The sequence below is a fragment of the Carcharhinus amblyrhynchos genome, chromosome 18 (assembly GCF_965287045.1).
Source record: "Carcharhinus amblyrhynchos chromosome 18, sCarAmb.v2.hapA, whole genome shotgun sequence".
In the NCBI taxonomy this organism is placed as follows: domain Eukaryota; kingdom Metazoa; phylum Chordata; class Chondrichthyes; order Carcharhiniformes; family Carcharhinidae; genus Carcharhinus; species Carcharhinus amblyrhynchos.
In genome coordinates this window covers 35,574,835-35,591,767 of record NC_137341.1, presented here as the reverse complement: position 1 = coordinate 35,591,767, position 16,933 = coordinate 35,574,835, and the positions used below count along the sequence as shown (strand labels likewise).

Genomic DNA, 16,933 nt, shown 5'->3' with positions numbered 1-16,933 from the left:
TTTTAAGGCAAGGACAGATATATTTTTGAACAGTAAAGGAATTAAGGATTATGGTGAACGGGCGGGTCGTGGAGCTGAGGCCACGAAAAGATCAGCCATGATCTTACTGAATGGTGGAACAGGCTCAAGGGGCCTGCTCCTAGTCCTTGTGCCGACACAGTAGTTAAGAAAGCCCATCAACACCTCTACTTTCTCAGAAGACTAAGGAAATATGGCATGTCAGCTACGATTCTCATCAGCTTTTACAGATGCACCATAGAAACCATTCTTTCTGGTTGTATCACAGCTTGGTAATGGCTCCTGGTCTGCCCAAGACAGCAAGAAACTACAAAAGGTCGTGAATGTAGCCCATTCCATCACGCAAACCAGCTTCCCATCCACTGACTCTGTCTATACTTCCCGCTGCCTCAGCAAAGCAACCAGCATAATTAAGGGCTACATGCACCCCAGACATTCTCTCTTCCACCTTCTTCTGTCAGGAAAAAGATACAACCGACTCAAGAATACCTTCTTCACTGCTGCTGTCAGACTTTTGAATGGACTTACCTTGCATTAAGTTGATCCTTCTCTACTCCCTAGCTATGACTGTAGCACTACATTCTGCACTCTCTCGTTTTCTTCTCTATGAACAGTATGCTTTGTCTGTATAACACGCAAAGAACAATACTTTTCACTGTCTACTAATACATGTGACAATAATAAATCAAATCAATTTCCAGACTCACTAGAGCGAGGCTGTAAAATCAAGTCCAGTGAGTCTTTTAAGGTTCCAGATGTCCTCACTAGAAATAGGAATTATTCATGTGGGCCCAAGAATAAAAGGATTGTTTTAAAGGTAAAGTTAATTAGTTATCTCTGACATCCCAGATGTCCTTTTTGCTATAGGGATGTGATACAGGATGGCACTCTTGGAGTTTGGGGTTAAGGCTCTGCTTTCTCACAGAAAGCAGCTGGTGCCTGGAGGCTGCTGAGATCAAAAGTCAGAAAACTGCCAGCAGTAGAGGCAATAAAGCAACTGGAACCAAAAGCAGGGGGTTCCTCAGAAGCCAAGGGTGCTTTCTGATTTGACGTTACTGTGCAGAAGTTGCAAGCGAGACCCATGTTTGAGATGGGGAGTTCACAATCACGAGGTACTGAAGAAGAATTCGAGGGTCACTTAGCCACATGCTAGTGGAAGAACCACAAGAAATCTGAAACCGCAGAAAATAGCAGGAACATTGAGGAGAGACAAAGTGAATCACTGAGAACTGTAGGCACACCTTGGTTTAGCCCCAAAAAAGTGAGGGAACCTTCAAGATTCTGTAAAGAATATGGGAAATCTTGGATGGAAATAAAAGTAGAACAAGCTATGTTCTGTTGAGATTTTGGGTATAAAAGTGTTTACAAAATAATGTTAAATTAGTAGTTCTGAAGAAGTTAGCTGTTTCCAAAGTAATCATAATGAACCCAAAATGTTAACTCTGTTTTTTTCTCCACAGATTCCATCGGATTTGCTGAGTTTTTCCAGAACTTTCTTTTTTTTTGTTAGTAGTAATTGCTTTGTTTAACTCTTGTACAGAAGAAGGATTTTATTTCAACCGTGAAATCTTGTGGCCTAACTCTTTCAGTCAATAACTGGGAGTTCAAATTTCCTTTTAAAGTAAAGTTTATTTATTAGTCACAAGTAAGGCTATCATTAATACTGCAATGATGTTACTGTAACTGTTACTAGTCGCCACACTCTAGCACCCTGTTCAGGTCAATGCACCTAATCAGCATGTCTTTCAGGATGTGTGAGGAAACTGGAGCACCCGGAGGAAAACTATACAGACAGAGGGAGAACATGCAAACACCACACAGACAGTGACCCAAGCCGGGAATTGACCCCGGGTCCCTGGTGCTGTGAGGCAGCAGTGCCAACCACTATGCTATCGTGTCGCCCACTTTTAAAAGTTACCTGTCTGTTCTGGGATTGTAACCAAATGTTTGTGGGTTTATGAACTGGGACTAATCTCCTGAAACTTCCAAAAACTTTAAAAATCCACGGTTTGAAAACTTGGTATAATTAAGTTTCAAAAGCAGTCACACATCAGAAAGTTTTAAAGTGTTGTAAATATTCATTTGCAGGGAGAAAAACGTTACCAAGAGTTTTGCGGTTTACTCTAAACATAAAAGAGAAAGCAAGAGTTTTTCACTCATGCAGATGTAGCTATGGCCTCCAATACTCACCAGTTACTTTGGTTGGTGCTGGCCATTGATCAGAAGTCTCAGCGATGATGTCACTGCAGGCTAGTCCGAAATCCCCAATTCGAACATGGTAGTCAGAGCCATGGAGAAAAATGTTCCTTGGCTTTAAGAGAACACATTGTGAGTGTAGCTTACCTATAGCAAGTCTTAATCATGAATTAAGTAGCTCTCATGGCACATATTGCAGAATCTTGCAGCACCAGTGGGGACCATTTGACCCATCTTGTCTGTGCCGATTCTTTTAAAGAGCTATTGGAATCTGTTCCCCTGTGCCGTAAGAGTCTGTTATATAACTACTGTAACAAAATACATTAGATATCAGATTGTGATCAAAATATACTATAGTGTCGTGAAGGCTGCCTTGGAGAATGCTTAAAGCAACACACGACAGCACAGAGTCGCTGAGCAGAGAGTGATAGCCAAGTTCCGCACACATGAGCACAGCCTCAACCAGGATCTTGGGTTCATGTCGCATTATCTGTAACCCTATAACTTGCCTGGGCTTGTAAAATCTCACTTACTGTCCTGTCTGGAGACAATACACATCTCTTTAACCTATGCTAATGCTATCTCCACTCACACATTGTCTGCATCTTTAAGACTTGAATAGCAGGTTAGCTGTAAAGACTTGCATTCTAATTAGTATTCTGGAAACTGTGTGTGACTTTATATATCCTTCTCTGATCAGAACCTTTCACACACTGACAAAGGAACACCGTTTCCGAAAGCTTGTGAGATTACTATCAAATAAACTGATTCCACTCTAACCCGGTGTTGTGAGACTTCTTACTGTGTTTACCCCAATCCAGCGCCAGCATCTCTACATCTAGTTTTTCCCACCATGAAAACATCCTCTCCACATCCACTCTATCCAGGCCTCAAAGTATCAAAAAAGTTTCAATAAGATCCCCACTCATCCTTCTAAACTCTGATGAGTACAGACCCAGCCGTTCCTCATACGCCAAGCTCTTCCTTCCAGGGACCATTCTTGTGAACATCCTCGGGACCCTTTCCAAGGCCAGCACATCCTTCCTTAGATATGGGGTCTGAAACTGCTCACAATACTCCAAATAGGGTCTGACCAGGGTCTTCAGTCAGAGGGTGGTGAATTGATGGAATTCATTGCCACAGAAGGCTGTGGAGGCCAGGTCATTGAGTGTATTTAAGGCAGAGATGGATAGCTTCTTGATTGGTTAGAGGACCAAATGTTAGGGGGAAAAGCATTTTTGATAAACATATCAGCCATGATTGAATGGTGGAGCAGACTTGATGGGCCGAATGGGCTAATTCAGCTCCTATATCTTATGGTCTTACAGCGTCAAGTACCTCTGTTTGTCAATTCCAAAAACCAACTTAGAATTCTGACATTGCAATCCAAATTCCAGACAGAACACAAAGATTATGATGTCACAATTCGTTGCCATTGCAACGTTAAACAAATCAAAATTGCGCAGTTCCAGCCGCTGCCACCTAACAGGAAACCTTTCCCATATGTCAAAGCAAGAAGAGAGTCTGCAAGACTCTTGATCTGACCACATCCAAGTGACAGCCATCAACTTTTCCACAGATCAGTTCCATGAAGAATGCATGACCAGGAAATGTTTTGGTCCCGAAGCCACTTTGTATAAAGTCCCAGCTTCAGACCTTCCAAAATGTGCGAATGCCAGGCTGAGTTTAATGATCTTCATGCCAAGCTTCACGATGCTATTATGAGAGGAGACCAAGAGAATATCAAAAGCTTGCTGAAGGTTCATCCAATCAACGATCCCATTACTATCTGGAAAAACTGTGCCTTATTCCCCATTCTTCCAGCTCAGGTAAATCCAGCAATTCACTCAGACAATCCTTCGACTTTGTCTTATATAAAATTTATAACAATTGACCATAAAATGATCTAATTAAATAGTTTAGCTTTCCTCATTTTTAAGCTTGCATCCCAGTTATCCAATAATTCTCCTCCCACACCTGGTGATGCACGAAGGCAGACTTTTGTTCTGTTTCCATAGCTAGTAATTCCCAGAACAGGTAGCTAGTCTGTCCGCAGAGGCTTAAAGTTTGAGGGGTGCTACTCCACACCATCCCAGCTATACTGGGGGATAACTCTCCATGGAGTGTTGTAAGAATCATGAGATTCTCCCCAATTCTCCTTCCACATAAAAATCTTGTCGGTAAAAACAAGTGTCCAGCTCCGATTGATAGAGGCAGAACAATTCTAGAATCATAGACTGATGTAGACAGAAGGGAGACATTGGCCGATTGAGTTTGTGCTGACTCTTTCAAAGAGCAATCGAGTTAGAGTAGTTCCATTCCTCCGCTCTTTCCCTCAAATCCCTGAATGTATTTGTTCCTGTCAGTCTTTACCCAATTCCCTTTTGAAAGTTACTACTAAATGCTTCCACCATCTCATCAGACAGTGCATTCCAAATCCTAACCAGTCATTGCATAAAAATATTTTTCCTTATGTTGCTTCTGGTTCTTTTACCAATCACCTTAAATCTGTGCCCTCTAATCATCAACCTTTCTCGCATTTCAGAACAGTTTCTCTTTCTTTGTTCGATCTAAGCTAATAACTTTAAACTCCTCTATCAAACCTACTCCTTTTTGATCAATTTGTCAAAATAAAACAGGATTATCCTCTGATTTTAAATAGATCTATTTCCAGGTCTCTTGAGTGTAAATTTAATCTTCCTACTTTCCTCAAGTGAACACCAGCATGAACCAACCACAAAGGAGCACTGAGGACAGTGCTTTAGGGAGCACGCTTTAGGAAGGATATGCTGGCCTTGGACGGACTGCAGTGTAGATTTCCCAGAATTATACCTAAATTTCAAGGGTTAAATTATAAAGAGAGATTAAACAAACTAGGGTTGGACTGTCTGAAATTTAAGAGATTAAGGGATGAATTGATTAATATTTCTGAGATATTATGGGGAACAGATAGGAAAGACAGATACTATTTCTGGTGGTTGGTGTGACCTAAGGAGCATAATCTAAAAATTAAAGGCAGAAGTTTCAGAAATTAAATTAGAAAACACTTCTGCTTACAATTGGTGATAGAAGTCTGTAACTATTCTGTAAACAGTAACTGATGTTATATCAATTGTCAATTTAAAACAAAGATAGATGTTTGTTATCCAAAGGTATTAGGGGGTATGGCACAAAAGCCTAGTGGAATTAGGTCACAGACCAGCCATGATCTCAATGAATGACAGAACAGGCTTGAGGGCTGAATAGCCTCCTCTTGTTTCTAAAAATTCACCAAATTTATAATTCACCTCTTTTGAAAGAGTGAGCCAAGATTGGCGCATAAAAATTGTTGAAGACAAGATGTTGGGTGGGCAACCTGAAATCTCAATCCTCTTATGCTCCTTGTGACAGAAGGAGACTATGATAGATAATCAACCAGAAAGAAAGACGCTGAGGCTTTCTGATGTATACTCTCACATCTGTAACATATTTGATTGACTGATTCCTCAAACATTGTTTCTCAAATACTGTTGGTATCCTGGTGACACCGCACAGGATGTAGAGTTTTCCCCCTCAGGATATATGTCACCTAATTTACATCAAACATATTCTGCTTGTCTCTGATTGACTCTTCAGTTGGTAAAAAAAAATCCAGGATTCCTATCAATTGGCTAACCTGAGGAGGGATAAGGTTATCCTTTTATTACCTTTCAAATGTATAGGCTGTCAGATAAGGAAATTTAATGATTAGTCTCAAAGCGAAACAAATCCTTTACATGGAAAATACTCTCAAGTTAACTTAAGTTTATTTATTAGTGTCACAAGTAGGCTTACATTAACACTGCGATGAAGTTACTGCGAAAATCCCATATTCGCCCCTGTTCGGGTACACTGAGGGAGAATTTGGCAGAGTCAATGCACCTAACCAGCACGTCTTTCGGACTGTGGGGGGAAACCCACCCAGACATGGAGAGAACATGCAGACTCCACACAGACAGTGACCCAAGCAGGAATCGAACCCGGGTCCCTGGTGCAGTGAAGCAGCAGTGCTAACCATTCTTGGGAGTAAGAAAATTATGAGGTGTTACATGGGCAGCATAGTAGCACAGTGGTTAGCACTACTGCTTCACAGCACCAGGGACCCGAGTTCGATTCCTGGCTTGGCTCACTGTCTGTGTGGAGTTTGCATGTTCTCTCCATGTCTGGGTGGGTTTGCTCCGGATGCTCTGGTTTCCTCCCGCAGTCCGAAAGACGTGCTGGTTAGCTGCACTTGGTGTCCCCATGTCTGTGTGGGTTCCCTCTGGGTGCCCCAGTTTCCTCCCACATTCTGAAAGATGTGCTGGTTAGGTGCATTGACCCGACTAAGCATTGGAATGTGGCAACTAGGGAATTTCACAGTAACTTCATTGCAGTGGTAATGTAAGCCTTACTTATGACTAATAAATAAATAAACTTTTTAGAGATAGAGGAAAGAGGATTAAATTGTCAACCAGAGTTCCAATTTCAGGTACACAGGAACTAATGAGAGTAGAACCAGCCGGAGTCCTGGTTCTCTCATGACTCCACCCCCCACTCAACCACCCGTCCACCTGCCCCACCCCCACCCCCTCCCTTCACCACCATCACAGTTGTACACTCGCTGCATCTGCTACTGTCCGAGTTTCATTACAGGATTGACAAAACACACAGATTTGTATTCCAGCATAAGTCAAAGGCAACAAGGAAAAAGAGATTGCAATGAGCGGTGATATTAAGGCGTAACATTCCCCTTATAGCTAAGCTGATAAATTTTAGCAAATTCAATTATTTAACACAACCTCCAAGAAGCAAATACTTTTCAAAAAAGGTGTTGTCAGTCTAATATTTGTAATGCGTTTCTATCATCCTAAGGGGTTAGCCATCCTTCCAATCCACTTGGCTGCGACATACAGAAAGGCAAAGAGTTTACAATGCTTACTTCAACTAAAGGCTGATATAGAGGCAAGGTAAGTGATGCAGGTTAAGTGTTCCAATCTGTTCTGATTGTTCTTGAGCTGTTTGTGTGAAGTCTCTCTAGTTGGGATGGGACAATGGGTGGACTAGAATTAATGTTTTATATTTAATCACAGTGATGATGGTAGTGAAAAAAACTTGCATTTACAACCCCAGGGTAACCTAAAGCACTTTACTTTACAGCTAAGTAATCCTTTTGTTTGAAATAACAGTGCAATCCACGCTACACTGTGGGAAACAAATAGCCAATTTGAGTACAGACAGTTTCCATAAAGAGCAATAACCAGATTCTCTATATTTTCTCTTCAGTTGAAGGATAAATATTGATCCCAAGGCACGGGGGAGAACTCTCCTGCTCATCAAATTAGCACCTTCAGGGATCTCTGGTATCATAGGATAAAATACAAAGCATTGCTCCGGAATGGGAAGTTACAGATTTGTAGTCACAATCTTTCTGCTTATTCAAAAATCAATCAGGTATTCAAGTGAGAGAGCTGAGCGGAGATGTGGATCTTCCGTGAAGGACGTAAAATAGAAATCCAACTCAAATACTGCCATTCACTCAATGCTGAGCAACGGATTATACATAGAATCCTTACAGTGCAGCAGGAGGCCATTCGGCCCATCAAAACTGCACTGATAACACTCCCAGCCAGGCTTTATCCCCATGACCCCATGTATTTACCCCGCTAATCCCTCTAACCTATGCATTACGGGACACTAAGGGGTAATTTAGCATGGCCAATCCATCTAACCCACACTTCTTTGGACATATAAACATTAAAAAAATTCTTCTAGGTTTCCTGTCTAGTCTATATATAAAAGAGACATGGCACCTCTGACAATGCAGCACTCCCACTGCGGTAGAGCATCACCTGAAGTGTTGTTCTCAAGTCTCTAGATTGGAATTTGAACCCATGACAGTGCATAGAAATGCAGAAAATACACAGCCGAGAAAGAACCATCCAGTCTAATCCCACTTTCCAGAATTTTGTCTATAGCTTACTGCACTTCAAGTACATATCCAAGTATTTTATAAACATGATAAGGGAGGGATTTTGCCTTTATGACTCAGTCCCCACCCCACCGTCACTTCCAATTCAAAATGCAAGACTGCTTCACACTGAGCCATGACTGATACCAATTTAAACTGCCCAGAAACTGACATTTTCACAGAATCACAGAAGTGTTACAGTGCAGGAGAAGGTCGTTTGGCCCATCACGTCTGCACCAATTCTCTAAACAAGCATCTGCACGCCCTTGCACATTTTTTCTATTCAAGTAATCATCTAATGATCGCTTGAATGTGTCACTTCTATCTGCCTCCATCACACTCCCAGGAAGCGCATTTCAGACCCGAGCCACTTGTTGTGTGAAAAAGCTTTTTTTCTCTCATCACATTTGCTTCTTCTACAAATCATCTTAAATCGCTGTCACCTTGTTCTTGATCCTTCTATGAGCAGGAACTGTTTCTCCCTATCTATTCTCTCCAGTCCTTCATGATTTTTGAATGTCACTACTTCCTCTCAGCCATCTTCTCTCCAAGGAGAACAATCCCAGCCTCTCCATTCTACCATCATAGCAGAGGTTTCTCATTACGGGGGTGAACCAGAATACGTCACCAGTGAGGTGCGGTAAAAATTGAAAGTCATGAATCTTGCCGGATATTGAGCCCTGCTGGTGAACATGAGCTCAAGATCCCACCCAATATTTCAGCTGAGACTTGTGTCTTGTATACTTTCAGCATAACCTCCTTGCTCTTGTACTCTATGCCCCTATTAATAAGGCCCAGAATACCAAATGCTTCATTAACTGCCCTCTCCTCCTGTCCTACCACCTTTAATGACTTCTGCACATATACACCCAGGTCCCTCAGCTCTGCACCCCATTAAGAATTTTACTCCTTATTTTATGTTGTCTCCATGTTATTCCTTCCAAAATGTATCACCTCATACATCTCCGTATTGAACTTCATCTGCCACTTACCTGCCCATTCCACCAACTTGTCTATCTATATCCTTTCAATGATCTACATTATTCTCTTCACAGTTTATAATACTTGCATGTTTTGTGTCTTTCCACAAACTTTGAAATTGTCCCGTAAACACTAAGATCAGGGAAAACAAGGGTCCCAAAATGGACTCCTAGGGAACGTCAGTACAAACCTTCCTCCAGCCTGAGAAATATCCATTTACCATTACTCTCTGCTTCCTGTTATTCAGCCAGTTTTGTATCCAGGGTGCTACTGTTCCTTTTATTCCAACAGCTATAACTTTTCTCACACATCTGTTATGTGGCACTGTGTGGAATACCTTCTAAAAGCCCAAGTACACCACATCAACAGCATTACCCTCATCAACCCTTTCTGTTATCTCCTCAACAACTCCAGCAAGTCAGTTAAACATGATTTGTCCAAGAGAAGTCCATGCTGGGCTTTAAAAATCCAGCTCCTGGACTTCTGAAAAAAACTACACAACAGCTACACCTGAGGGACAAATCACATTGCAGGCACAAAATGCATGGGATTTATTGAGACATGTGATATCAAATCATTTGCCTATTTTAAGATAAAAGTACTCCAGAGCAGCACTCCAATACATCATCTTTCATACGAGACATTAAACTGAAACCCTGTCTGCCCTCTCAAGGGGATCCTGAAACAACTATTTTCCAGAGTAGAGGATTTGTCCCTGGTCTCCTAGGACAAATATTTATTCCTCAATCAACATCACCAAAAGAAATTATCTGGTCACTTTGCTATTGGTGGAAGCTTGCTGTGCACTAGCTGGCTGCCTCATTTCCTATATTCCAATTGACTAAACTTCAGAAGTGCTTAATTGGCCGTAAAGTGCACAGGGATATCATGAGGTTGTGAAAGACACAAAATAAACGCAAATCCCAACTCTCAAACGTTCTCACGTGTTTTCTCTTCTCTTTCTTTGCCTTAGGGATGCCTTGGGCCGAACAGCACTGCATCTGATCATTGTCCACTGGCCCAACATCATCCAGGACTGGATCATACCAAAGACCAAGTTTGAGAAGGCCATGGCAGGCATGCAGAGTCGAGCTGAATGCTGCTTACGGCTGCTATGCCAGCATGGGGTGCAGGTCAATGTAGCCACCCAGAGTAGGAGTCAGGACACAGCAATGCATCTGGCTGTGCGTCATGGGGCCTGGCCAGCAGTGGCCATTCTGTCACGGCATGGTGCCAACCTAGAAGCAGCTAATCAGCATGGTATGACCCCGCTGCACATGGCCAGTGGACTACTGGACCGTCGAATGGTGGAGGAGCTGCTGGGCCGGGGGGCAAGGTTGGACAGTAAGGTGACAGGCACTGGCAGCACACCTCTCCAGCTAGCTGTCTGTGCTGCTTCAGGGAAGGGTGCACAGCAGCTGGGGGCCGGCCTGGACTGTGTGCGGGTGCTTCTGGCAGCGGGCGCCAATGTGGATGCCCAGGACCGGCATGGGAGGGCAGCAGTTCATGAGGCCTGTTTCGGAGGCCGGGAGGAGCTCATTGACCTGTTGCTGGAGCACGACGCTGACCTAGGTCTGCGTACAGGGCAGGGCGAGTCACCCCTCTCCCTCTTCCTGGAACGCAAGCCCAATCTTCGGTGCAGCCACCTGCTGGCCAAACTGCTCAGTCTCTCCTGTCCTCTACGGATCACCAGCAAGGAAGGGGGCCAGCTACCTGCTGGGCTGCTAGGCCCAGAATTCCGCCAGCACCGCGAGTTTCTGCTTGCCCTGAGCCAGGAACCACCAGCCCTTCAGAATCTCTGCCGGGTGGCAGTCAGGAAGGTCTATGGTCACAAACAGAGGCAACGTCTCAAAGAGATCCTGCCCACTTCAGTGTGGCAGTTTGTGTATGGTTACCGGGACTATGCAAAGAGACTGGCAGAGATTGCAGTCAAGCCAACAGAATGGCCATACCATGAGGGTCAAGGTGATCTTGACAACAGCCTGCTCCACATGCACCTCTGAGTAGGCACTGAATTTATCAACAGGCATTTATTTACTTTTTGAAGCACCAATGGGATTAACATAGCCTGGTGATGATGGATAACTCTATCAATGGATCAGTCAGAAAATAAAACAGTTTTGAAAAGATTCCTCCATTCATAAAATGGTTACAGCACCAAAACAAGTTAATCAGCCCATCTAGTCTGTGCTAGTGTTTATACCTCATATATGCCTCCTTCCAATTCTCTCCATCTCATCTATCCTTCTACTCCTTTCTCCTCCTTGCATTTTTCCAGCTTACCCTTCAAGGCAACTATGCTATTCGCTTCAGTGACTCTTTGCAGTAGTGAGTTCCACACTCTCTGCACTCTCTGGGTCAAAACGTCTTTCTTGAATGGATTTATTTATTTGTGACCATTTTATATTTATGGCCTCTATTTCTGATATCTCCCACAATTGGGAACACCTTCTCCACATCTCCCCTGTCAAACTCTTTCATAATCTTAAAGACCTCTATGAGGTCACCTTCTAGAGAATAGAGCCCCCAGCCTGTTATGACCTCTCAGTAATGTTATCATTCTTGTAAATTCAAAATTCTTTCTATTCTTTCTCTAATACGAAGAACAGAATTGTTGACGATTTGGTGGTCTAATCAAAATTCTGTACAAAGAGCACAACTTCCCTGCTTTTTGATTCTCTATCCTTCTTTTTAATGATCTTATTAACCTGCATTACTATTTTTAGTGATTTACCTGTGTCTTCTGATATCCTGTTCCATTTAGACACTTATTTTCCAAGGAGTTTTTGCCAAAATGTATCATCATATACTTACCTACATTGAAGACTATTTGCTGATTACGCACCTATTCTGCATGTTTGTTAATGTCTTCCTGTATTTTGTTAATCCTCTATATCAACGTCACCTCTCAAATTTGGAGTCATCTGCAAATTTTGAAATTTCACTTTTGATCCCAGAGTTCAAGTTCTTTAAGTAACTAGTGAACAACAGTGTTCCCAGCATGAATCCTTATGAAACACCACTTCCCACCTTTTATTATTATACCTTCCCCACCTCCCCACTCTGTGTTTCTTATTCTGTTACCAACTTGCTATTCATTCTGCTATTTGTGTCATCACACGCTCTGACTTTGGTCACAAGTCTACTCAGCAGTACCTTATCAAATACTGGTAGTCTATGAACCATTTGATATATCAGTCTCTTTACTGAAATGTTACATGTAGAATTTTTATGGTTTTGCTCTCATGAAACAAACTCGGATCCAATAGAGAATGGTACTCTTGTGTTTTTTGTTCCAGCCTTGCATTTGACTAGATTGTGAACAAAATCTAAACACCGTCCCAAAGCTACCACTGCTTAAATGAAGCACTAAGCTCTTCTGAAACAAAATAAAATATTGTTGTTATCTAACCGTGGTTCTTAATTTCACCATGAAAACGGCGGGAAGGGGCCATGGGTTACTCTAGAAAAAATAACTGAGGAACAAAAGGTCCCTGATCAGATTGACGTTGCTCAGTGCATATTTAAAGGACACAGTATTTATGAGAAAGTTCATATGAGGTCACCTCCATCATCTGATTAGACTACAAGAGCTGCAATGTTCTCCTCAGAGCAAAGGGGGACAAGGGGAGGTTTGACTGGATTTAAATAATGAGGAGCGTTGATAGAATAAATAAGAAGACATTTGCCCTGCCTGCAGGGTCACGGAGGTCACAGTTTTAGGATGGCAAAGGAACCAGGGGGAGATGACAAGTTCTTATGTTACTCAGTGAACCGCTGTGATCGAGAATGCACCGCCTAAAAGGGTAGTGGAAGTAGATTCAGCAACAACTTTCAAAAGCAAATTGGATAAATACTTGAAAAGGAAATATCTGCTCAGCTACGGGGAGCAGGGGGAGTAAGACTAATCAGTAGAGTAGCTCTTTCCGAGGATAGGCATGTGCTTGACGAGCTAAGTGATGGCATGGTGGCACAGTGGTTAACGCTGCTGCCTCACAGTGCCAGGGACCCAGGTTTGATTCCTGGTTTGAGTCACTGTCTGTGTGGAGTTTGCACATTCTCTCTGTGTCTGTGTGGGTTTCCTCCAGGTGCTCCAGGTTTTCCTCCCACATCCAAAGATGTGCGGATTAGGTGGATTGGCCGTGCTAAATTGTCCCTTAGTGTCAAAGGGGCTAGCTAGAATAAAGCATGGGGTTATGGGGATAGGGCCTGGGTGAAATTGTGGTCAGTGCAGACTCGATGGGCCAAATGACCTCCTTCTGCACTGTAGGGCTGTAGGACTCTATGACTCTAAATGGCTTCCTTCTATGCACAGTTAAAGGCTTGCATGAACATAGTGATATGTACTCACCTTCAAGTCTCTGTGCATAACACCCTTGGAGTGGATGAAACGCACTCCTTCAAGCAGCTGACAGAATATGTGAATGGTGCAGTCAGGTTCCACCAAACTAAACGCACCTGAATAATACCAAAAAATTAAAATTTACAAATTAAAATTTACAACTTTTTTGTTTTAACCAAAGAACTATTTTATATGAAATGAGAGGGATAAATCAAAGCAATTGAAATATTTAATAAAATAGAAAAGGATGATAAGGAATTCAACTGCTCACAAGTAAGGGATGGGCCCTCTCCTGGTCTGCTATTCCTGTCCAAAATCCAATCTCGAAGGGACCTCTCACACAGCTGCATTTGTATATGCAGCATGAGGTAGGAATGGATCTAAGAAATAAGATAGTCAGACTTTCCATTTCTCTAATGCCTTTCACAACTTCTGGACATCTCAAAGCATTCTACAGACAATTAAATAATTTTTGGTGTGCAATCATATGTGGAAATGTCATTGATATGGCAGCCAATTTGCACACAGCAAGCTCCAACAGCAATGTGATAAGATAATCTGCTTTAGTAATGTTGAATAAATATTGGCTACGACACTGGGAGGACTTTTCCTGCCCTTTTTTGAAATAGAGTTCTAGGAAAATTTATATCCTTCTGAGAGTGAAGGTAGGACTTTGGTTTTAATATCTCATCTGAGAGACTGCACTTCCAACACTGCCACACTCCCTCAGTACTTCACTGGGAATGTGGGAGAGTTAGCTTAAAGTTTCTGTGCTCATGACACACAGTAGACATAACATGTTCAGTTTAAAATACATCTTCTGCTGAATGTAAGACATATTCAGGGATAAGGGGAGTGAAATTCAAAGCAATGGGATCTTTCAAATCTATTTAATTTTAACTCACTTTTTGCTGATCGTATGTTTGAGTTATAAACGGACAGAGCAGAGGGAGCTTTATTTCGTATCAAACCCTGTGCTGCACCTGTCCTGGGAGTGTTTGATAGAGACAATGTAGGGAGAGCTTTACTCTGATCCTAACCCCAAGCTGCACCTGTCCTGGGAGTGTTTGATGGGGGACAGTGAAGAGGGGGCTTTACTCTGTATCTACCTCCTGTGTTGTACCTGTCCTGGGAGTGTTTGATGGAGACAGTGTAGAGGGAGTTTTACTCTGAATCTGACCCCGTGCTGCACCTGTCCTGGGAGAGTTTGACACTGACAGTGTAGAGGAAGCTTTATTCTGTATTTACCTCCCATGTTGTACCTGTCCTGGGAATGTTTGATGGGGACAGTGTAGAGGGAGCTTTACCACATTTCTAACTCTATACTGTACCTGTCCTGGGAGTGTTTTTGGTGCTCTCCCGCCATCCTAGTGTACGGAGAAAGCTTTCTTATCTCCAGCACTAACATCCCTTACGTTGAATTTCAAAACATAAACTTGCTGGAAATCATTCCCAAGGTATTCTGTTTCCTCACCTTGGGCTCAGGGTATACATCTGTGAATGACGAGCCATCATCTGAACTTGAGCTACTGTTCGAGTAGGCAGATGAGCCTGAAATCTCCTCCATGGCACTGGTTACTCTTTCCTTATCCCTCTCAAAGTCTTCTGTCTCAGTCTCCATTGTTTCAATCAGTGGGTCCAATTTGTCCCTTACCAAACAGGGCGTCAGTGACTGATAGCTTGGATGTTTCAAAGAAAAGAATGAAGAGTGGACCTGGGGACTTTTTGTTCTTGGGAGTAAGGCTGGTGATTGGCATCTGCCATCATTTAGATGGCTTGCTCCATGGTCACCATCAAAGAAGTTCTGATTGTCATTTCCTTTTGATACGTTCATGCATATCCCTTCCTCAACCAGGTTGCTGCTTGACGAAGTCTCTGCTACTCTTGAAACAGAAACAGTGTCAGCAAAAACAATACTTGAACCACTGGTTTGCGTGTTCCGGACAGAAGAATCTCTGTAAAGATACAATTTTGATAATTTTCAAACTCATGAACAATAGAGTCCTACAGTGCAGAAGGAGGCCATTCGGCCCATTGAATCCCACCCAGGCCTATCCCCCATAACCCTATGCACTTACCCTAGCTCGTCCCCCTAACACTAGGGTCAGTTTAGCATGGCCAATCCACCTAACCTGCATATCTTTGGGCTGTGGGAGGAAACCGTAGAACCCGGAGGAAATCCGTGCAGACATGGGGAGAATGAGCAAACTCCGCACAGACAGTGACCCAAGCTGGGAATCAAACCTGGGACCCTGGCGCAGTGCTAACCACTGTGCCACCGTGCTGTTCCAAATTCAAATTCACCACCTGCCATGGCGGGATTCGAACCCAGGTCTCCCGAACATCAGCTGAGTTTTGAGATTAATAGTCTAGCAATTATACCACTAGACCATTTTTGGATGAGATAGTAGACAAGCCCCTATTATAGTCCTATAGCCCCTCTCAAAAGGCCATCGAACTATAAGACATAGGAGCAGAAATAGGTGATTTCGCCCATAAAGACTACTTCGCCATTCAATGGCATCATGATACATCTGATATGATAATTCTCAATTCCACTTTCTCACTTTATCTCCATAATCCTTGATCACCTTACTGGTTAAATACCTGTCTATCTTGGCCTGAAACATACTTAACAACCCAGCCTTTACAGTCCTCTGCAGTAAAGAATTGCACAGATTCACCAACTCTTGAGAGAAAAAAATTCCTCCTCATCTCTGTCTTAAATGGGCAATGCCTTACTCTGAGATTCTGCCCTCTGGTCTTAGAGGTGAAACAATCTCTCAGCATCTACCCTGTCAAGGCCCCTGAGGATCCTATATGTCTCAACAAGGTCACCTCTCATTCTCCTAAACTCCAATGAGTGTGCATGCCCAGCCTACTCAGCCTCTCATAAGAAAATCCCTCCACACCCAGGATCAAACTAGTTAACCTCCTCTGCATGGCCTCCAATGCCAGTATATCTTTCCTCACATAAGGGAACTATAACTATTCAGATGTGGCCTAAATAGTGCCTTGCATAGTTTCAGCAAGACTTCCCTATTTTCAAACTCCATTTCCTTTGAGGCAAAGGCCAACATTCCATTTGTCTTTCCAATTGATAGCTTTTTGTGATTTATGCATGAGGACCCCCAAATCCCTCTGTGTTGTATTTCTGTAGTCTTTCTCCACTTAAATAATATTCAGTTCCTTTATTCATCCTACCAAAGTGCATAACTTCACTATTGCCAGGTTTTTGCCCTCTCACCTAACCCCTCTATAGCTTTTTGTAGACTCCTTCAACGGGATTTTCCAGCTGTGCTTGTCCTAAAACTGGAAAATCCCGCTGAAGTCAATGGACCTTTGCATGATCTGCACCTCGCCCACTACGGTTCCTTCAACACTTGCTTTCCCATCTTTTTCTTGTCATCCACAAACCTGGCAATATTACT

At 42.8% G+C, this 16,933-nt stretch overlaps 2 protein-coding genes across 3 annotated transcripts in view; one reads left to right on the top strand and one right to left on the bottom strand.

Moving 5' to 3' along the window:
• eif2ak1 (eukaryotic translation initiation factor 2-alpha kinase 1) overlaps positions 1 to 16,933 on the bottom strand; it is a 48,224-nt gene that overhangs the window by 9,249 nt on the left and 22,042 nt on the right. For both annotated transcript variants that reach the window (XM_080206805.1, XM_080206804.1), the window contains exons 9-12: positions 14,977 to 15,457; positions 13,774 to 13,882; positions 13,512 to 13,618; positions 2,209 to 2,329 (exon numbers count right to left, since the gene is read on the bottom strand). In XM_080206805.1, the coding sequence (XP_080062931.1) occupies positions 2,209 to 2,329; positions 13,512 to 13,618; positions 13,774 to 13,882; positions 14,977 to 15,457 (818 nt within the window). The remainder of the gene's footprint in view (positions 1 to 2,208; positions 2,330 to 13,511; positions 13,619 to 13,773; positions 13,883 to 14,976; positions 15,458 to 16,933) is intronic.
• LOC145355154 (ankyrin repeat domain-containing protein 61-like) lies at positions 3,879 to 11,163 on the top strand. Its single transcript, XM_080207070.1, has 3 exons — positions 3,879 to 4,043; positions 7,084 to 7,178; positions 10,134 to 11,163. The coding sequence occupies exons 1-3, from the start codon at positions 3,879 to 3,881 to the stop codon at positions 11,161 to 11,163; spliced, it is 1,290 nt and encodes a 429-aa protein (XP_080063196.1).